General features: G+C 37.8%; 2 protein-coding genes across 2 annotated transcripts in view; one reads left to right on the forward strand and one right to left on the reverse strand.

Moving 5' to 3' along the window:
• Positions 1-506: 506 nt before the first annotated feature.
• Positions 507-18896, reverse strand: rcbtb2 (regulator of chromosome condensation (RCC1) and BTB (POZ) domain containing protein 2). The gene is made up of 12 exons (XM_041805704.1): positions 18691-18896; positions 17350-17484; positions 16439-16589; positions 13958-14124; positions 13729-13887; positions 10592-10699; positions 10355-10497; positions 9826-10016; positions 7457-7583; positions 4424-4563; positions 4205-4335; positions 507-4094 (listed from the first exon to the last, which is right to left on the reverse strand). The coding sequence occupies exons 2-12, from the start codon at positions 17473-17475 to the stop codon at positions 3954-3956; spliced, it is 1584 nt and encodes a 527-aa protein (XP_041661638.1). The 5' UTR covers positions 17476-17484; positions 18691-18896; the 3' UTR covers positions 507-3953.
• A 3140-nt stretch (positions 18897-22036) lies between these two features.
• The window catches only part of fndc3a (fibronectin type III domain containing 3A), an 83133-nt gene continuing 82003 nt past the window's right edge, over positions 22037-23166 (forward strand). The window contains exon 1 of the mRNA XM_041799750.1: positions 22037-22548. The gene's annotated coding sequence lies outside the window, so the exon portion shown is untranslated. The remainder of the gene's footprint in view (positions 22549-23166) is intronic.

Raw genomic sequence — 23166 nt, forward strand, 5'->3', positions numbered from 1 at the left:
TAAGTTCTTAAATCATCAATTCTTGCACCACTGCATAACAATTGTTGCACAAGACACCACCAATGCCAACAGCAATGACACAGAGACAACATTGTTGTAGTTATTGATTTTAATATAGTTTAGATTATCAAATGTTACCATCAACGCCAGTGCTAGCAGCTTACAGCATTTTCTGTACAAAATGAAAACACAGGCATTTGTAGTAATTATCAAAATGTTCAAAAAAAAAAAGAAAAAAGAATAATACAATAATTGGCTTGTTAAAATAGAAGCATTTAGCTACATCCTATTTGGATGCATTTAGGAATTTAATATGGAATCCTCTGGTCACTACATTTAAAGACCTCGTGGTCTTATATGAGACTTGGGCTTAGTTCAACACAGCTGGTTGGCAAGTACGCTAAGCCAGCACGATTTCACTAACACAAGGTGCCACCAGGGAGACATATAAAGAAACGCTTGTAAAAAGAACCACAAGATTGCTGCCAACATATAAACAATTGGAGAAAAAAAAACAACAAACAAACATTTGTAAACATTCCAAACTGCAATGACACAACTGTATAATCAGCTGCACTTACAGTTTAACATCAACAGGCTACACAGGAATCAATGTAACACTTGTGTTAGTAGACACCAGCTGCTCAGACGGGGTTAATCTGTCAAGTAAACACGCAAAAGGATGTCCCAACGTCTCATTAAGAGTAACAAACTCCATCATTTTCTATCACTCAGCTGATGGTGGCAGCAGGGACTGCCTACATTAAAACAGTGCAAATGTTAGTGAACACCAACATTAAACAGTGACATGTCTGGATGGCAAATGTGAAGAACTAAAAATAAAACATTAGGTTATGAAAAAGTACAAATATCATCACTGCTCAGATAAAACAGAATTGTTGGTTAAAAAAAGGTGTCAAGGTGCTGTTTTCTAAAACTAAAGGACAGCTTACATGTAGAGTACTGCAGTGAGTGATTAGTCCTTAAACCCAGGAATGAATTAGCATGTTAGCACTTCTGGTTCCATTGTCTTGTGTCTTATGAGTTTTTTTAGATGATCTACTGGGATTGTTTGCCTTTATTTAGATAGGAAAACAGGAAATACAGGGAGAGAGAGTGAGGAAAGAAATGCACTTAACAGCGCTTTGACTGACAATCAATCCCACAACCAGTGAGTTCAGGACTCCAGCCTCTGTATATGGGTATCTGCTCTACCAACTGAGCTAAACTAGCACACTTTATGGGGTTTTTAATGGGTTTTCAGTGAGATAATCAAAATAAGGCCTGTGGTAAACACAAACACAGAGATTTTTTTTCTTTTCTACAACATAAAATACATCTGGAAGTGTCTAATTGTAGATTTTGAAGCTTTTCCAGTCTTATTTACTGCTATTAAGCGGCTAACTTGGACTACAAAGTTTGTCTGGGTTCTGTCATGATGCCAAACATGTCAACTCAGCTAGTCCACCCATTACTCAGGGTGTATTTTGAGCCTAAACTACTCTGACTCAGATGTTCAAATTTGTGACTCTGAGAATGAAGCTTTTTATAGAAGAGGTATGAGTGCAACATTAAAGTTAGAAGCTTTGTGGTGGTGACATGAAGTCAGTTGATGATGGTGTCGTTTCTGTATAGCCTAACATCAGCTCTTTACTTTTGCCAATAGCATCCCTGCCTAAGAATTTGAAAATAGTGTTCATTTATGAAGATGAAGACCTGTTTCAGACTGGGTGCTGCATGACGGCTGCAGCACGTGCAAGCTTTAGCTTGTGCCATCACAGCTTTCATAGCAGGCACATACATTAAGTGTTACTTCGGCTGCATTTTCATGCAATCACTGCTCTGTCTGCACAAGTTTTACCTCAATACATCTCTCTCCCTCCAGAATCAATGATTCACTGTATAACTGAGCCAGATAAAAATCTGAATGAAGAAATTATTCGCAAACAAGGTGAGTTCGGTTTCTCCCCGTGCATGCCAAAGCAGGCTTTTACTTTGAAAAGCACAAACCACATGTAAAAATTATGCGTTTATCCTTTCTGTGACATATTCTACTGATGTGGAAACACATGCACATTTGCACGAATTATTGTCAGTTATGTTAAATGTATTTATGTACCTCATATAACTGCCATATTATTGCATATTTTTTTATCATTTTAATAGAATCTATACAATTCATGTTATTCTTGCAACCTGTGCACACCTCGCAGCTACATCCATTATTGCACACAGGCTTGTATATACTGGTTAAAATACCCTACAAGAGCGTGCACATATTCTAATCTTCTATTTTTCGTCTTTTTTTTTCATGTTTAGTGTTTAATTCCTGCACACTGAGAGCAAAGCTAACCACAGTCAAATTGTAAAAATTTTCATATCTGCCATGTTTTAAGCTGATATCTGTCAATAATGATTTCATGCTTATAATATCATGTATCCCTAATTGCAAATATATTGTTCTGATTTGGTCATGCTAAAACAAGATAAATATGCTATATACTATCATGTCCCTGTCTATTTCAGCCAAGAGACTAAAGAGACAAGCTTCCTTTTCTCTAGATTCTCGACGTGAGATGTGGCAGTCAAGCAGGCAGTCTGAAAGCCCTGAAATGATAGCATGCACTCTGAAAAGACAATCAAGCCATGACACAGGTATCACACAACTGCCATGCTACCAGTCTGAAACGGCCATAAGTGCCATGATGTTTTTCACCACAGAGCTTAGTGTCATCAATAATGCAGAAACTCATTGATAATAACAACAAGCTTTTTGTTAATGGAACCTTTGCAGTGCTAACTCCTGGGCCTACAGAAATATGTCATCTCTGCAGCTCTCTATTTCCTTAAAATATACTTCTCAATGCAGAAAGATTGAAGGCGTCACAGTAAAAAATACAATCTTTAGGGATGCATTGCTGACTTGTTTCGGGCTGATCTCTTTCTTTAGCTTTATTGTGACTGTGTTTATAATTTTATTACATTTTCATATCTTTGGTATCTAATTCTACCATATTATGATACTGTAGTTTTGTGAAATTATACCTAAGTGTGTGTTTGAGCTAAACAGAAAGGAAATAAACTTCTATTTTCGTTACTTAATGGTCATTGTAACAGAAGACAATAACAGTAAAAAAATAATTCACTACTTAAAAAACTGGGTTGTTTTTTTGCAAAAGTAAGTCAAACCATAGCAGCCCTATGACTTCACAGATGCAGCGAACTCCAGGTTAATGCAGGCATTGATGAATTGTTTCACTAACAGGCAATGTGTTAAAATTAATAATGCCTTCATGAAATGAGCCTTAAACAGATACAGTCAGCATCGTTGGCATCCCATGGGGGTAAGGAATCATTTGCCCCAGCTTGCATCGCTGCAATTACGCAGATTTTACACTCCAGTGCTGATGTTAACAAGCTGTAATGTTCTATGTTGGGTCGTTACTGCATCTCAGCTCAAAGCAGATGGGGACATTTCTAGTTCCCCCTGATGCCAACTGCATCTATTGCAATAAAATCAAAAGTGTTCTGCGTTTTGTGGCATTCTGTCTGAGCTGGTTGTTATTGTAACAGTAGCTGCTATCCTCCATCTGTTTGGTACATTTGCACAAACAAACAAATCAGTGAGAGAGTGGTTTGTGAGTAACAAAGTTGACAGAAACAGAGTGACTGTGGCACATCTTTCTGTTCAACTTCTGTGCGTCTGCTAGTGACTGACAGAGTGATGTAACCCAATAACCACCAACATAGACTGTGTGTTTGGCCAGTAACACAGAAGCATCAGTTAGAGGGCGTAACCTGAAACCATTTGCCTCTCCAGTGCTAACATCCGCAGCGAAAAGCCTTTGAAGAGCTGAACAGCCTGGTGTTTACTTTGGTCTAGGGTCATCTCTCAGGACCTCAGTGAGTTTAACCCTTACTGTGTTGCATCCATCCCCACAGGGGCGTTCTAGTCAGTTTTTGAAGGCCCCGTAGCGGCTGGCTTTGCTAATGAAGTTCTTGAGCAGATCGTGGTCCATGTCTGCAAAGGCCTGGGTCTGTGTGACAGCTGTGAGGTGGTTGACACAAAACTTGAAGCAGAACTCCTCCAGATCCTAAAAATGAAGAGGTCTGTCTGATGAGTGCTGAGGAGTACAACTGACTAGCTACTGAGAAGGCCCCCGCCACCATGGTGTTTGACTGTGTGCCAGGGCTATAAGCTTACCCGCGCCTCATACTTGACAGCAGCAGAGAGCAGAGTGATGGCGTTCTCCTCAGAAATGCCCCTCTTGATGGTTTCCTGGCACAGCCTCTTCAGCCGTGTCTCTCGGTAGAACGTGGCCAAGTCTAGCAGCCCTGAAAACAAAAGAACAGCACACAGGTGTTCAGGACTTCTGCACAGGCTTGCCTCAGTGCTCTCACTGTAGTCCCTGTGAGAGCTTACCAATAGCATCCTCTGGTGGCAGGTTGATAGTGTCTGTGTAGAGATACTCCAGAAAGGCCCGGTACACCAAGTATGAGAACTGGTGGATCTCTATGGTGTCTTCGTCTGTTTCATTCAGCAGCGCTCGGAAATGTTCACACCTGGAGAGAGGAGGAGAGGAGCAGGCCACTTACATGACAGAGTTAAAGATAGCACAGCAGTGACTTAGAACATGTTAGCCTATACACATGGTGCGTGCTGGTATTATTTAGTCAAAATCAAGAATTAAAGTATAGAATTTAAGCACTGAAATATCTACATTAATTCAAAAATTACTACTCCTATAAAACTGACATTTCCAGCTGAATACTTACATTATCACAAATATCTCAAACAGTTTTCAAAGCCAGAGAAATCCTTAATTTTCATAGTTGTAACTATTGTATCTTATCATGGCGGCCACCATGAAAAAGCCCCTGAAACTGGTATAACATGTTTATTATTGCTGTGGAAATGCTGAACATTACTTCTAAAGCCTTATTCACATTGGATGACTACAACCTGGGGACCTCTGAGGATTTGTGACAATTACAGAGGATGTCTGTGTTTCAATCCCATGTGAATAGACCATAGCCCATTCGCATGGGATAAGTTTTACCCAAAGACCCCTGGTAATTTGCAACAATCTTGCAGGATATCTGTTTTTTTAATGCCGTGTGAACTGACCATGTCTGTCATTTACTTTTTCTGCTCCTTTTTCTGATCAAAAGTAAATAAGGCTGTGTAGAAGATTGTTTAAATGTACTCTCTAAATGTGCGTGTGCTTGCTGCTGCTCTCTTGACATGCACAGCTTCTCTTTGCAGCTGTCTGATCTTACATCAGTATTATTAAGCTGTACATTTCATGGATAACATGATTTACAATTTGAATCGGGTAACTTAACATTCAAATTGCACATGCCATCTACTGGAAACTCTGGTTATATAAGATTATATAAGACACATGTAGGAAATGTCATCTGTAGAAAAATTGTTTTGTTTGTATGAACTTAAGAAATAAAAACTTCATTGTGCATTTTCATTGTTGCAGCCATGCTGCACCTTCATGTTTTCCTTCATAAATGACATTAGATTTAAGTACATCAGAGACTTTACACCTAACACTGATGACAGGGGGGTATTTCATAAATCATCAGAGGTTTACAGGTAATACTATTCCCATGCAACCAGAACTTATGTCTATAATTTGAAAAGAAAAATTCCAAGGCAAATTACCTTATCATATTTCAGCACCCACAGACATCTACAGGTAATATTAATCTGTACGAATCAGCAGCTCTGTAATTAGGAGTAGTCATTTTCTTTTTTTACAGTCCAAGCAATTTTTTCTGCACTTTTTTCTAATTGGAAAATAGTAACAGAGGCTTTGTAGGACATTGTAAACAAAGTTTTGACACGTATAGGCTGGTGATTCTTTCAATTTATCTTCACAAATGACTAGAGATGCACTGGCACCCCTTTTTTCCACAGCGCGTACAAATACAAGTACTTAAATATGGATACTCACCGATATAGAGTACATACAGAGTTAACAAATATTAGCACAGAATTTTAGGTTTCATTGTGTTCTTTCCCACAGGCAAATCCAAAGTAAATGGAGCACATGAGTCCCTTTTTGCTATTTAATCAGGTGCAGAGGACTAACATTTAGGTGCGCGCTGTATCTTCAGAGTCAAAAAGGTTTTTGATTCGAGGTGTCAAGGCAAAACTGACAAGGGTGCTGCTGAGATTCACTTATTGTGTAAGTACAGTGTGTCCCAAGTGTTTGCCACCATGTGTACTCTCAACTGATTTGATTTTGATGTAATTTGTGCTCTTTCTATTCGAGACATAAAATCAGAAAGGTGTACAGCCTTGGGTCTTCTTTAACTCACATGAATGTTACAACAGTATTGTGTCAAAGTAAAGATAAAATATATTCATCTATTCTCCTGAACTTACTTAAGATTCACTCTAGTCCATTCCTGAAGCAAAACAGAGGCACTCTGCCGACTAGTGTAGCCTTCAGACTTCTTCCATAATTGTCCCTTAAGGGGCATTATAAATACTCATTACCTTTTTCCTTTAACTTTCCCCCAATGCTTATCCGTGCTGCCTCTGAGCACAGTCCCTTCAACATTTCTTCTCAGGAAGTGGCTAAAAAAACAGGCGGTTTAATTCTGAGTGCATCTTAAACACATCATTTGCATGTGAAGGTTAATGTCGCAGACAGTCTGGCTCCGTCCTACTGACAGTGCAAAGAGCAGGGGGCTGGAATGCAGATACTTTGTGTCTGTGTGTGGTTATAAAAAGAAAAGCGGAAAACAATAGGTCTGCCTTTGCTTCCCTGAGACATTAACAGGAAAGATGAGGAAACACTGTCCCACTGATGTTTAAATATAGGCAGCACAGCTTTCAGCATGTATACCTCATTATCATAGAGCTGGCTTAGTGTGTTTTTACTCATGGTGGCTGCACATTTAACCGCACAGTTCCTTTTTATTATATTTTCTTATAAGTAGCATTTACACAATTCTGTGATTTTAAAGTACATTGCTGTTACCCTGAATATATCAGTATGGTTAACCAGGCGCCATCATTACTCATGACAAAGCACTCTGAATGTGAGAAATAAACTCATGTGACCAAAATGACAGACAGCAAGGAGAAGTAGTCTGCCTGAAAATAAATCAAAGAGACCGAGTGTTTCCCTTACAAGGTTTGTCATGTATACATTTGTTTTTTGTTACTATGCACCCAAATGAGTGAATTTGTTTATTCCAGACCAAATAAGACAAACTAGTATAGCTTTAAGGGTTCACATTTTACAGCTAAATAAAAAGCAGGTACCAAAAACTGCATGTGTCTGAATGGGAACTGTTGTTGTTTTCTTTCATCTAGACCCCTTTTTAATGCTTTTTTTTTTTTTTTACCAACATCTATTAATTTTCGAAGTACTTTAAAAGCACCAGATGAACATTTGAGTTTGGCTTGTTGCATCCTTGATTTCTGTACCTGATTTTCAGAAGGGCTTTGTGAACATGGATACACTTCCCATCAACCAGGAACTTCAGGTCTGAAATCTCCGGGCTGTCAAACTCTTTCTTCAACGACTGGGCCACGGTCAGGTAGTCATCACCATCTGCCAAAGTAAAGAGATTCATTGATTGATTATGTGATCGTAAGTCTTAACGATTTGAGAAAATAATCTAATTGTGATTTCTTTTTACCCACTATTGGAATTGTGATGTAGCATGCGATTATATTCCAAGTTCCTCATCTTATGTATTTCTTGACAAATGAGCAATTACTCATTCAATATAATAACAAACACAGTACTTGGTAGACTTAACTAAGGCTGAACAATTAAAAAAAAAGTCATTGCAATTATTTGAACTCCACCAAATTCAGCATGAACTTTTGGATTGAAAGGAATGATGATTTTATGTCTCATTTTTAACAAGGCAAACAATACAAGGAAAGTTTTTTTGCAAACTGAAACTGAAAAAAAAGACACTTGAAGGTTTGCCTGATGTGTAGATCATAACACATTATAACATATTTTAAAACATGTTTCAGGTAAGAGACTTAATGCATCTTCTGTGATTTGAAAATTGCAGTAAGGCATGTTTCATCTTTATTTCTTTTAATTGCCCAGCCCTAATTGATTGATTGATTTTACTTAATTTGCATATCATGCGCAAAAGGGGCTCGACCCTTACGGGTGTATAAGACACCAGAAATACCATTGCAGTGTTTTACAAAATAATCAGTTCATTACAAGCAATTACAAAGTTGCATGATCTTTTCCGGGCACAGTAATAAATGATACATTCTGCCTTTTCTCCCAGGCTTTAGAGACTACTACTGCAAAGGCTCCTTTTCTGACACAAAAACTTAGTTTTATATAACCCTCCAACCAAAAAAGTCAGCATTAATCAAAGATATTTTTTAAAGTAAACCCCTTAAATTGGACATTTAAAAAAAAAAATCTCGTTCTTTTTTTCCCCAAAGTAGCAGAACATGCATACTCTGTCCCCCTCTGGAGTGGAATTAAGCCTGCAGGTCTACAGCTGAAGGTAAAGTTCCTGAGTGTTTCTGCACATGTAAGGATCTTCATTTTTCAGCGATACTGCATTTAACATAAGACTCTGCATTTTAACTATTCTTCATAAGACAATTCGTTCATAGTTTTGGTTCACACCATATATCAGCAGACCATTTTTGCCCATGCATAACAAACATAGTACTCTTAATGTCCCGAATATCTTAAAATACAGATTTTAACTCACTGGCCAAGGGAAGACAATGAAAGTATCCCAATTAAAAACTTCTGAGTGAGTCTATCATCAGACATCTTTACAAGCCACGTCCAAAGCCACAACATTTCACATTTGGGTCTGATGTTTGAAGACTCCCATCCTATATCTCCACTCATAGCCAGGACTGATGTGAATTTCTTAACCCCTAGGAAGGCCCTAATAGCTCTGTGATGTACAGAATTACAACGTCAGTGTTCCTGAAACACCACAAGCATAGTCAGACACTGGACACACGCATGAATTAAAGAGTTGTGTTTAAGTCTGAAATTTGAAATCCAAGGTTATCACAGAGTTTAACTTTATATAAAACTGTTCCCAGGGCTCTACCAGCTGACTGAGAGACAACACTTATTGTCAAATGGAAAGTAAAAAAAAGAGATTATTAATTTAGTTTAAATTTATCATAGTAAAGAAAAATGACACTATGTTTGTCTTTGATGGTGGGAGGGCCTTAACGCTGGGTAAATATGGTTCAAAGTCTCCTAAAAACTGCAGCATTCCAATGTAAAGACAGTATCAGGCCTATGGGAAGGATCAACAGTATTTTTTAATGAATATACAAATAAATAAGGCTTTTATAAGCTGTAGTATTGCATTTTCTAGTTATCCTCAAAAAGTGAAGGTATGTATAGATAGAATTGGAGTATCTTTTTGTCCTCTTGGCAGTGGAGTTTGGCAACAGCTGACTGAGATGTATTCACTAGTGCCCCGAATTTTTCAGTGGCTTGTTAGTTTGCTGATTTTCAGAGAGATGATATATTAACTTTATAAAACAAAGTGCAAACAGACTGTTAAGCTCTTAAAGCAGCATGTTTTTGCTCCTCAGTTTTGCGACTCGAGATCAATCTTTAAAAATATGATTGTTTGACGTTGACAGGAAACAGGGTTTCCTGTTTGTTTCTTAGGCCAATTCTTGGAATTTGAACCCACAACAGACCTTGTTCACATCATGATACATTGACCTCTCTCTAGTTATAAGTAAAACAAAATATTATGATTCAGGCTGAATTCCCAAACCTTTCTTCTCTAAATGAAATCTTTTTATTCCTGTCACAGTCTTACCCACTGAGAGGAGGTGCCACGTGACAGCCGGTGTAGCGAAGCATGCAAACACATCGTCAGTGCTGCTGAAATGGGTAAGGTGGGGGCTGGCAACAGCCTGACCCCGACACTGACCCCACATCAGAACCTGCCCACTCTGGGTCTTGGCAGCTGACGTGTGGCTAGTGTGACACGCAGCCACCTCCACCATCCTAGTGACGAAAACAGAATTAAACATTAAATACTACAAATGAACAGTCCTCTCACGTAGACTGTGTGCTGTAATATGGCTGATAAAGAGAAAAATGCCACTCTCTCATAAAAAAGAGGCAGATTTCCACAGTCAGCTTCTCCTTGGATCTAAATATTTCTCTACAGACTCAGTCAATGTTTTATTAGTTCGTGATGATAAACCAAAAATGGCTTTTAAGAAATTCACCACCTAAAAAACTTCCTTTCTCAGGATCTTGCCACACAGCCTTAAGTGACCTGCCTGATAGCGGAGAGGTGCTGCTGCTTACTGAGGCTGGCATAAACACAAAGTACTTACCTCTCCTTGTCTGTGTTTATCAGAGTCGGGAGAGCTTGGTTACTCTTATTTCCTGTCCCCAGCTGCCCGTACGAGTTGGCTCCCCAGGCGTAAACAAACCCCTCATCTGTAAGTGCCAATGTATGAGCATATCCACAGGAAACCTGTAAACACAAGGAAGAGGGGTATTGAGCTGAATATTTCCTGTAACATATGAACAAAAATTGCTTTTTGAGAAGTCTTACAGCAGTCTCTTACCTGGACGATGTTGACACCTTGAAGAGCAGCGATCCTACATGGGGTCTGCTGGTTTCCATTGTTGCCCAAACCTAGTTGTCCATTGCAATTGTAGCCCCAACCATAGATCTATAAACAAGGTACAAATTCATCTTAAATCAACCAGTGGTTTCATGTTTGCTTATAACCAATTAAATTGACTTTCTTGTTGCATAAAGAAATTAATTTTCACAATATAGCAACCTATTTTCAATTGAATATAGTTCAATGACATAATATTTAATATTCAAACTGATAAAGGGTAGTTTTTTGATATATATGTGCAGTAGACATATTCTGAAGTTAATGCTTGCAACATATTCCAAAAAGGTTGGGGCAGCATTAAAAACAGACATGGAACGTTTGGAATTCTCAAAAACACCTGTATCACACAGGTAAGCGATTTCACTGACACCACAGGTGACGGTAGCATAGTTGAGCATGAAATAATCACTCTTGATAGGCTCAGTCATTCACAATCAAGAAATGTGTAAGGTTCTTTTCTTTTTGAAAGACTGCATGGGCAAATTTTATGAACAGTTTCTGAACAATGTTCCTCAGGGTACAGATACAGGTGATTTCACCATCTATAGCCTGCAATATCAAAAAATCTGGAGAAATCTCTGTAAGGGGCAAGACCAAAAAAACTAACACTGAATGACTGTAACCTTTGCCCCCTCACTATTAAAATAAGGGCTTGTGGACACTTCAGAGAACTGTTTTAGTCATCAGTAGGTCACAGCATCTTCAATGTAAGATAAGACTCTACCATACAAAGTGAAAGCCATTAGCAACAGCTAGAAACACCACAGACTTCTCTGGCTCCTAGCTTATCTGAGATCGGCTGACCAAAAGTGTAAAAGTGTCCGATGGTCTGAGGAGTCCACATTTCAAATTGTTTTTACAAATACTGGTCTTCGAGTGCTCCGGACTGACGAGGTAAAGGACCATCCAGATTTATATCAAGGCAAAGTTCAACAGTCAGTATCTGTGATGGTGTGGGGGGGTATTAGTGCTCATTGCATGGGTGACTTGCTCATCAATACTGAGAGGTACATGCAGGTTTTGGAGCAGCATATGCATCCATCAAGTGGACAGAATTTTTCAGGGATGACCCTGGTTATTTCCACAAAATAATGTCAAGTAACATTCTGCATAAGTTACAACAGCATAGCTCCACAGTGAAAGAGTGCAGGTACAATGGAAACTAGTGCTGCACAATTGACACAAGTGCAAACAATCTAACTGTAATCACAATTGCGATCTCAGGCTGTGCAATTACATAATCACATAAAAAGCTGCAATTATTTTTGAAAGGTTTGCAAAAATGCCTGCAGAAAGACCATTTTGTTTACAAAAGTGCCACTATTGCACTTTGTAGAAGTACCTTTATTTTCTAAAAAGGAAAACTTTTATTTGTTAAAAAATATTAAGTTATTTTTAAACCAGTACTGTAAAAGCTGTTTGTCGTTTTCTATGCTACTTAATTTTTTTTTTTTTGAGTCTCGAAATACACACTTCAAAACTACCAACCACATAAACTTAAGATACCATTTCTGGATTATATAGCAATTGCAATCCAATAATGTCCATTATAATTGCAATTGCACATTATTACAAAATCGTGCAACCTCAACAGAAACCCCCACTGTTCAGCAGCTTAAGATTTACATCAAACAAGACTGGGAAAACATTCCACTTTCAGTGCTTTAGCAATTATTGTCTTCATTCTCCAGACATTTACAGAGTGATGTTAGAAGACAAGGCAATATAACACAGCAGTCAACGTGCTCCTGTCCCAACTTTTTTGGAATGTGTTGGAGCCATCAAATTCCAAACGTGTACATTTTCAAAAAAACAATAAAGTTTCTCAGTTTAAATATTAAAGATCTTGTCGTTAAGCTGTATTCAACTGAATATAAGTTAAAGGGATTCACAAATCACTGTATTCTCTGATCTTATTCACATTAATACAATGTCCCAACTTTTTGGAACCGGGGTTGTAAGACACAAGAAAGTATTAAGGGTCAACTGTGATGAAAAGTAGCCTGTTCACAAGGGATAACCTGCACTGTTATTATAAAAGATCTAACTATTAGCCACTCCTCGCACACACATCTTGTTTGGGTTAGCTTTTCCCTCAAAGCAATGTTAACCTGCAAAGACTGTGCACGTACATATGAGGACATTACATTTTGGCTTTCCTACAACATCTTAATTATTTTTAGTATATTAATTTTAGATATATGTTCAGAATGTCCATTAACGTTTGAGCAATTTGATTTTAAAGAAATTTCATGGAAATACAAGCTAATTTGGTTGGATATTTTAGGGGAATTTGCTTGAAAGTTTTCAAGTACTTCCATGGAAGTTTTGGGGGAGGTTTTCTTTGTTTATTGAGGGAATTTGCTTTAAAAATCTGGGTCATTTTCTTCAGAATTTTCAAAGAATTTATATGGCCTTTTATTAGAAATTTTAGTGGAATATTTAGACTTTATGACAAATTTTCACTTAAATACTTGGGGGAATATTAGAAGAAAATGTGGGATTACTTATTATGGGATAAAAAAAAATGAAAATATTTTTAAGGATTTTCACAGTAGCCTTAGTGATTTCTTTGAAATTTTAGGGAACTAGTTTGGTTTTGGGGAAGGATAATTTATGAGAAAATTTGGAAAAATAAAACTTACTTTCCAAACACAAGTTCAGGTTTCAGTAGCTTAAGTTACATTGCTTTTCTCCAGCAAATGTAACCTCCTACAGTCTAGACAGCAATTTAGCCATTTGCCAATGAGTAATAGCTGGTGTTGGATTTTTTCTCTCATCAGGATTTTTTATTGGTCATTAACTGTTCATTTTGCGTCCATTTATATTCTCTTTTCCTCTGCCATGATGTCTAAAGCTAGAAATTTAGGACATGAATGCCTTGAGGTATTCTTGTATCATCAATATTAAGTGCAAAAGCAGGTATTACATGCATTTAAAGCAGCTAATTTTAGGGTAGTTTGTATTATGTTGCTTTAAACTATAATCGAGGGCTTCAGCTGACAAGTTTGCTCTGTGAGAGCACAAATTCCCTTATTCATGCTAAACATTTACAGATTGATGTGATCCATTACCTCTCCATTGTCCAGTACAGCCATAGAGCAGAGCTGGCCGCAGGCTATGTTGACCACTACTTTGTTCTGCAGGCAGCTGCTGACCCGGCGTGGCGTTGGCTGGTTGGCAGTCGAGCCTGAACCTACTTGGCCCGAGTTGTTGTAACCCCATGCATAAACCTGAACAAAGAGATAAATTATCGTGAAGCAGAAGGGAATTAAAGACAGTACAAAGCACATGCTAGCTTACCTCTCCATCAGTTGTAAGGGCTATTGTATGATGGGAGCCACAGGCCACTTCTGTCACTCTCTTGCTTAGGAGGTTGGTGGACACAAGTGCAGGGGTCAGTCCATGATTGGTGGTCCCGTTACCCAGCTGGCTGTAGCCATTATGTCCCCAAGCAAACACCTCCCCATCTACACAGAAGCAGGGAAACTTTCATTCATGTTGTCTCAGTGGTTAATATTTAATTACCAGATAAGAAACAGACGACTATTGGGGATTTTCAGAGTAAAGCCATGTGAAAAAAATGAGTAATCTGTTGACAATATCATACCTATCAATAAAGAGCTTCAATTCAAAATGAAACCCTCTTTCACTCTAACGTGGAAAAAGTCATCAAGGACAAGTATATCAGTGTCTGAAATGTTTCTAGATGTTGTCAAAGTTATAGAGAGGCTATACTAAAAAGGCTTGCAGGCAGTATCCCTTGAAAACTCTTCTTCAGGTATCAACAGATAAGGAGCTACCTTTAAAAGGCAAAGCTCATGCAGACCTCCTTTGTTGAGCCTTCAAAAAGCCACACTAGGGAATCTTAAAGAATCATCCAGCAACAAGAGGTTGTCATGGTCAGAAGCTTAGATGAAGACATTTGTAAAGATGACTGGGAGATAATTTGTTAAGTTGGTGCCGTTTCTCTGGTCACACCTGAACCTTTAAGGTTTACTAAAAACAGCTTCATTTCACTTATCTTCTCTGTTGTACATCTTTGAAAATGAGGGTTGTCCTTCATGGTGTCTTCAGAGAATTTAAATAAAAGATGGTTGTAATTTAAATAACAGTGGTTTAAGGAAATAAATCATCTATTTTCTGGATTTTTGTGGCAGAAAGGAAGCCTAGATTTAGCCCAGTGATACACAACCCGCGGCTCTCGAGCCGCATGTGGCTCTTTAGTAACCAGTTCCTGCTCTTTTAAGGCTTACTTGAAAGAAAAAAAAACCAACTTGAACTAAAAACATTTATGAAGGTAAACACTGTCATCAGTAAAGATTCATGGTAGGTCACATCAAGAAGTCTGCTTCCCACACAAAGAAGACATGCTTTAACTTCCAAATTTAAACGTTTATTATTTCAAATCCATTACCGATGGAAGGAGGAGCGTGTGTAAGAGAAGAGAGCAGAGGAAGTCCGCAGGTGGTGCGTCTTCAGTAAGCTCATTCATTGAGGTGTGCCGTCTTGTGTTCAGATTGAAGCTTCCCATTTACTCGCTTTAACTTTTTCTCCAGCAATGCCTGCCGATGCTCTCTTACACCCATATCTTATGACAATTATTCAAATGCACGTCATCAACAAGTAGCCTATAACACACATGGATCACACGTGGAGATAACGTAATATTTAATATCTAGTGAAAGTTGTCCAAATTTGGGTGTTTTATTTGATCTTTAATGCACTAATGATCATAGATATTGTCAAAAGAGCAAAAATATTAAACCAAAGCTCCAAAATGAGGCAGGGTGAAATGATGTGTCTGGAGAGCTGCAGGTGTGAGGCAGGGCTGGTTTTAGTCAATTGGAGGCCCAGGGCAAAGACCAATATGAGGCCCCTCCCCTTTAACTAAAGAAAGAATAATGAGTAGAAAAAATGAGAAAGCATCTCTTTTATGTTAATAAAGCCACAGAACTCCAGTAAATGCCCCAATGTGTGATATAAATACCCAAATAGCCAACCATAATTCATCATTTTCTTTGAAAAGCATCTCATTGCTCAAACTCAACACATTCTAATGTCTTAAAAAATCTTTAGGACAGGTGAAGCTTTCATAAAGCTGGTGTTGGGCCAAAGACTGGTATGTAAATGTAAAATTTATAAAAATGCTATAAATATGATTTAAAAAACAACTTAAAATCATGAAAAAATGAGATACAAGGTTTTGGCCTGATGTCAGTGATTAAAAATAATAAATATATGCTCATTATCAGTGACATATTGGTTCTTCTGATACTATACAGACATTTGCATCCCATTTAACCTCATAATTATCCACCAATCCACTATTTCATTTCATTTCAACTACAGATTAACTGATCTATTATCTACCTTACATTCCGGGTTTGTATTGTGGCTCTCAATAAAGTATTTTTTAGACAATGTGGCTCTTTGGTAAAATAAGGTTGAGTACTACTGATTTAGCCATAAAAAATGACTGACCAAAAAAGGTGTGGCCTTGGTTTTCCTAATGTTTCTCTCTGCTCGTTTAAACTTTGCATATGTATTTGTTTTAACGTATCTTGCTGAAATAGCAAAATAAATATCACTGTGAAAAAGAAATGCCTGCAGTAAGGCCAATGCACCTTAAAACATTTGGTTTTAATGTACATCGAGCAGTCACACAGCTTAATGGTGACGTAAGACTCATTTGCAGGCATCATCTTGTTGATGATACAACACTCCTCTGCCTCCTGAGGAAATCTTCCTTCAGGGACAAAAATGTTTTCTGAACTGGATTACCTGAAGTAGCGATAACCACATGCGGTCCTGTTCCATAGCTCAGGGATACAATCTTCTTTCCACACAAGACATCAATCCTACGCGGCTCAATAGTGCTTTGAAGGTCTCCAAGCCCTAGACAGCCACTGCAGTTGGTGCCCAGGGCAAACACCTGAGAAGAGCAAACATCACAGATGAAATGATACTCATATCAACAAACGTTACAGAAATGCCTGATCAATCTGATGTTTACTGATTCATACAGCTGGGAGTCATCTCTTTATCGCTGATATAAAATTAAGAAACTAACAACCTACCTAACAGCCTCACATTAGGTGAGAATTAGTGTCAACTCTCTAAATAATGGCCTAGTTATTTTCAGCGATTCATACCCAAATAAAGCTGAGCCTGCCACCAAAATGTAATCAATTGTGAGATTATGTTTTTCAGAGCACTTCAGCATCTGATTTCTAAGAATTTGTGAGCTGTATTTAGTAATTCAATCTGAAGTAATGACTGTTTACACAGGAGAGTTGGAATGTGATGCATCTGAACATTTTGAGAAATTCACCAAAATAATTTTACCCTCCAACTTGCAGCTTGAAAACAACCTGTTTGGGCCAAAGGGACAAACACACGAGAGAGGGTGGAAAGATGAGGCACGCTCTACACCTCTCCACGGGATAAAAATGGAGCTTGCTTGGGTATTAGGCCTGTATGGCTAAAGATAGCCTCATTCTATCTGCTTATCCCTGAAACTGGAACTGCAACCTGTAGCAGTCCAAGAGTGAGAGGCCTGCAGCATTTTTGTGTCCAGTTCTGAATAAACACTAATCACAATTGTGCACTGAATGGACAGTCTATCAAGTTTAGCAAGAAATGCCAGCGTAAACAAGAGGATTAAGGCATCCTTACTTCAGACTAGGTTTTACCTCATCATTAACCGTGACATAAAGGGCTTCGTTTGCAGCGCTGCCAAAGACACAAGCCTGCCGGATAAGCCGTAGCTCCTCGGGAGGAAGGAGGGCAAACACTGGCCACTTCCCCACGTCCAGCATACTACTCAGCTGTAAAAGAAAGACAAAAACACAGTCAAACAGATGTGAAAACAGCATGCTAAAGAAGGAAAGATAAACAGTGAATACAATTGTTTAAACCTGTTTAAAATGTACAACTTTCTTTGATGAAGACCTGAATTTAAATGAAGAAAGATGCACATACTATTGCGTGTATTATATAAGGGGGTGACTTCATGTGGTAAAATGTGCATCTTAGGTAAGCAAAGTTAGAAATTATAAGTTGACAGGTTATACAAATTTTGACTTTTGAGAAAGTTTTCAGTGAATGTAAACACTGCTAGTTCTGATGTTTCTACAGGATAGTTAATATAGCTGCAAAAGGGGCAACCAGACTGCAAATTGATGGGTGCCTTGCTGTCCATTTGTAATCAAGTCTTGTTCAGCCTACACAAATGCATAGAGCAAGCATTATTAGATGGGCATGGAGCCCAGTTTTATGGACATAAAGATTAAAACACCAGCTGTTGACTAAAGTAGACCTATTTATATGTGTGGCGAAATGAATGAAGTCTACCTTAGGTCACCCCTATATCCTTCTTTGAACCATATGTAAACCCAGGCATAATACTTCCAACAAACAGCCATATTATAGGTCAGGCCTGTATTTATAGTGTACTTACACCATAATGTTCTCAGGGTGGTATATCCAGCTTACAGAAATCGATTTTAGATGAGTTTCTTGGCTGCAGTATTTAAAGGGATAATCTGCTGAGCTTGACTTCATTGTTTTCCAAGTCCAACACATATTAATAAAATATACTTGCCTTCCGTTAGATAGAAGAGTGAAGAGGGAACATCGCAAAACTCTTTTAAATCAGCAGTTTTCTAGAGGTTCCTGCTATAGCCGTCAACAGTTTTGTTTATCAGTGCATAATGCCATGAAGTTGCACTTAGTATGAACCCACATTGAATGAACATCAACACAATTCATGGTTACACCGCTGTAATGAGATGCCCAACCCTTCAAACCAACATATGCCGACGAGGATACATATAAACAAAGCAAATAGGGCGTGTTGCATAATAATAATACATACAAGGCTTGCCAACTAGCAGCACACACATTGTTAATGTGGCTTAAGCCAACAATGGCATGCTAACTATTAAACTAACAGAACTATTAAGCTGAGATCATTAGCGTACATAGTGGTGTAGCTGCTGGAAGCCGCTAAAGGTTTAAACGGTGAACGTTACCTTGCTGTTGTTCTAGCTAGTGTTCATCCGCGATGCCGTTTTCTATTCACTATACACCCAATCATTAGAAATTTTTCAGCAAACATTTCTGAAGAGTCAAGTAGTCGATGAGCCCATCTCGACAGTGTGATGTGACTTTAGCTCCACATAAGTTGTTGTAGTTAGCAGAGGTCGCTACACAGCCGACCGACAAAAACACACCACAATCTTACTTCCTGTAGTTACATGGTGCGTTCACTGACAGTTGGAGCTGGTAGACTCATTGTTAAAACAATATGAAAGGCACAATTTCAGGGGGCTTTTTATACTAAATTTATTTATCTATTTTAACTAGACATGAAATCAACAACGAAAAAACAAAACATTGCCATCCACTCGAAAATATTAAATTCACAGGTTACAATATGAGGTACGTTGTGATTTTTACACATTATTTCAGGGGCCGTAAAGTAATCGGAGTGTACAGTAAAGGTGATGTACATGACATTTTAATGAGGCGAGAATGTCTAAGGTAGGCCACCAGAGGTCTTATTTATTCAGTCAAGTATTTCTATTTAGCCATCTTTTATTGTAAAAGTCATTTCCCAGTCTCAGTAAGAAGCATATCTTTCCATCCTGTTTGTTTCTTTCATAAGTCCAGCCCGGTATTTTCTTGTGGTATCAGTGGGTTTATTTCACTTTCGTTAAGCCTGATATGTTTAGGTACTCTTCTCTGCATAAAAAACAATTATCTATCTAGCTAATCTATTATTTTCTGCTACTTTTACTATTAAGTCCACATGCTATTTACCGCCTTTTCAATACTTTTCTCTTGACAATATAAACAACCTTGAAAATGTTAACTATGTTCATGTTTGCTATCAGTTATGAAATGAAAACTTTTGTTTGTTTCATTTACTGTATTAGATTCAAGACCTTCCAAAAAACCCCACAAAAAAATCATAATACAGCGTTTTAATCATTGCAATTTAATCACACACACACACACACCCACCCACACACACACACACACACACACACACACACACACATATATATATATATATATATATATATATATATAAAGTATGATTTTTTTTACACAGAGACAAAAGTGCCTATAGGTGTTTTTTGTTCAATAAACAGGCATTTTTAAATTATTATTTTTAACTGACCCTAAGTACAATATCTTATGAACACAATTATATGGATAATTAAATTACATTGCTTGTGATTTATTTTACTAAATGAATGATTTGCAGATAGTAAAAATATAAAGATGTGTTTTTCCTTTTCAAAAAAACCATTAAATGCTGAAGATGTAAAGAAATTATCAGTGCCAGTCCTGTACAATATGAACACTGTACCCCATATGTAAAATTGATTTTCATGTCAAATTAAATTGATCATATTCCCTGTTCTAATTTACCTACTGACATGGATCACAAACTGAACATCACAGTCATGGACAAAGTGGTTGCAGTGCAAACTGTTGCTTTGTTTTCATGCTATCACATGACAAGATATCTCACAATGGCATCAAGGCTGCTTGATGATGGACTCTGAAGGTTTAATTGATTTGTATTGTCTATTTTGATATTATTCTACAATGATGTTTTCTTGTTTTGTGTTCTACATTTTAGTCTGTCTTTGGTAAACCCTGGCTGTCTTAAATGTACTATATAAATTAAGTTAAATATGCAAAAATAAGATTAAAGTGTACAAAAGCACATGTAAAGCAGACAAAAATCTACAATTCTGATCAAAATTGAATAAAAAGGATATTTTATGCCATTTGCACAGGTACATGACTGTGCACTGCATACTGTGCAGTTCTATAAAATGTAAAGGTTTAAAATGGGAAAGCCTGGAAGGCGCTCATGCAGCCTGCCAGTCTTTTATGAAAGTTTTTATGTAAAGCTGCTCAAAAGTATTTGACCCTAGAGGGATTATAGAGTTTTCTGAACCGAATTTCCATTGAAAAGATAAAAGAGCATCAAAACAAACAAAACTGTAACTGTACAGAGTACAGAAGAATGTAGTCTACTTTCTATCTTTTAAACTTTAAAAGGAGACACTTTACATCATAGTAAAAGGTGTGGGTTTTTTCTTTTCTTTTCTTTTTTTTTTTGTCTGTTTTTTTTTTGGTTGTGCCATTTCAATGGTGCCATTGTGTGCCATTTCAATGGCACAACCAAAATAGGACTTTAAATTGGAAAGGATAAGGAAGTGAAACACTTGAGGGAAACTTTGTGAAATGTTTGCTTGATTTGTTGTCATCAGGCTACTCCCCTCTTACTGGGTATTTGAAAGAAAAGAGAATGAAACTAATTTTGTTAGGAAGAGTAATAGGCATACAGAAATCATTTTTCAATGAGGAGTAATCAGACAATTGAGCTTTGTAAACCTTTTGTTTTATAATGTTTGGACAATGATTTGTTTTTGTCCAGTTTTATCAGACTGATTAATCAGTAAAAGCAATGTACGCCTTTTAAAAGTCCAGCAGATGGAGCCATGGGTAACCCAGTCTTCATGATGCCACTGCATGCACCTTGCACTATTTCTTCCAAAGCTTTGTCATGATCATTTTATTGAAGTGATATATTCACATGTAGAATCTTTCCCATAGATGATGTAGTGTGTATAGTGATTCCAAGCACATTTACATCGATCTACTAGTATACCTTTGACTGAATAAATATGTGATATTAATGTATTTGTGCAAATGTATTTTTCTTTAGTGGAATAATAGAGTTTAACTTAGGTGTCTTCATAATGCTGTTAGTTTTAATGTCATCTCTGAGGCTCTTGTTTTTCTGTCACCACTGCAGCGAGAAGTATTTACATTAAAATTTGTGATCGTTGTGCTTTTTGGTCAAGTGAAACACATTAAAAACCGCTTTGAACAATCTATTCAAATTTTCGCTATTTGTCTATCATTAGATTATTCCACCCAAGTCGTGATTTGAAAACATGGAGGATAAATATGAATGAACATACGCACACTGGAGGCCTAAAAGAGACATGATGCTACTGAGATGGTTAAGGTGGACCGGATATTTTTTCAACTCGCTGGTCTTAGTCCCGTGTTTTTATTCATAACACTCGAGCTCGACGAGTCAAAGGGGAGCTCGGAACGACTGCATGCACGTCAGTGTTTTATGATTCTGTTTAACCATGACCACAAGTTGCTGTACGACTGACTCAGTGAACAAACCAATCAGAGACACGTCAACCTTTAAGTCTTCCTTAAGATAATGAAACGTAAGCGGGCAGAAAGAGTTCGCAATGGAAGCTCTGGATATTAGTAATTTCCTTAAAATAACATAACTTAATTTACGTGAAGCAGTGCTGTACGTGTATATCTACGACTCATGTTCCTCTTCGCTATCTTGGAATTTGGGATTCGTCATGATTCGCTCCAGAGCGCATGCGCACAGAGCCCCGTAAGCGATGGCGAAATTCCTGACTTTTACGCAAGGAGCAGGGTTAGATGGAAAGTTATCTCGATAAATTTGGCACTCAGGCTAACATTATCGATACTTGGCATCGTCACTGTCGCTCGCTAGATACTTCGATCTGCTTTAGGTGTAGTCAAAACGAGCGATCATAGCTCATATTACGAAGAAAGCACATCATCTTGCTAACTATTAGCTGGGTAGCATTAGTAGCTTACGCTAGCATGTCACATCTTGCCTTCTCTTGTGTTTATCTATGTAGCTAGCAAGTTATCCGTCTCAGGTGTTGCAGAAAATAGCTGGTCACCGGAGCACGCTGACGGTAAACATTTCTGGTATAGCTGCATCGGAATCATCCCTGCAATCATCACTGTGCATCGGCGTGTCAGTGAAGTCTACTGCTGCTGTGCCGACTGACTGAGTGAGTATGGCTAGCTTGCTTTTGGTACAAATGACTTATGTTGCTGGCTGAAAACGGTGTTTCTGTCTCTAGGGGGAAACGAAGTCTAAGATAAATTTTCATAATAAGCTGGTTGCAATTTTATGTCACATTTACCGAATAAAATGCGTTTGTATCGTGTAGAATACGCACCTGTAGCTAGAGTAAACAATTGGCTGGGCTGCAAGGTTGCTAACCTTTTTATATAAGCTATTGCAAATAAAGAATACTACCAGGGTAAATGGTCTTAATGGCCTGGCATTTTGTTTAAAAAGAGATTTAGTATTTGTATGTGTTAGCCATCGTAGCATGTATCTATTTAAGGCTGTAACAGGGTTAGTCAAATGCTAAGTCAGATACATGCTCTGAATTCATAACCAGCTGTTACACCGTGTTGAGCTGGCTGGCATAGGAATAACATTTCTCCTGTTTTTTTTTTGTTTTTAACCGAACCGCTGTATTAGGTTGAATTGTTTTAAGGAAAGATCAAATTGTACAAGAACTGGAGGCAAATACTTAATAGACTGAAGTGTTGATATAGGCAAGTTCAGACACGTTCTGCTGTAGATTGCAAGGGTAAATATTTAAAGTGGCATGGAT

This window comes from Cheilinus undulatus, linkage group 2 (genome assembly GCF_018320785.1).
Source record: "Cheilinus undulatus linkage group 2, ASM1832078v1, whole genome shotgun sequence".
Taxonomy (NCBI): Eukaryota; Metazoa; Chordata; class Actinopteri; order Labriformes; family Labridae; genus Cheilinus; species Cheilinus undulatus.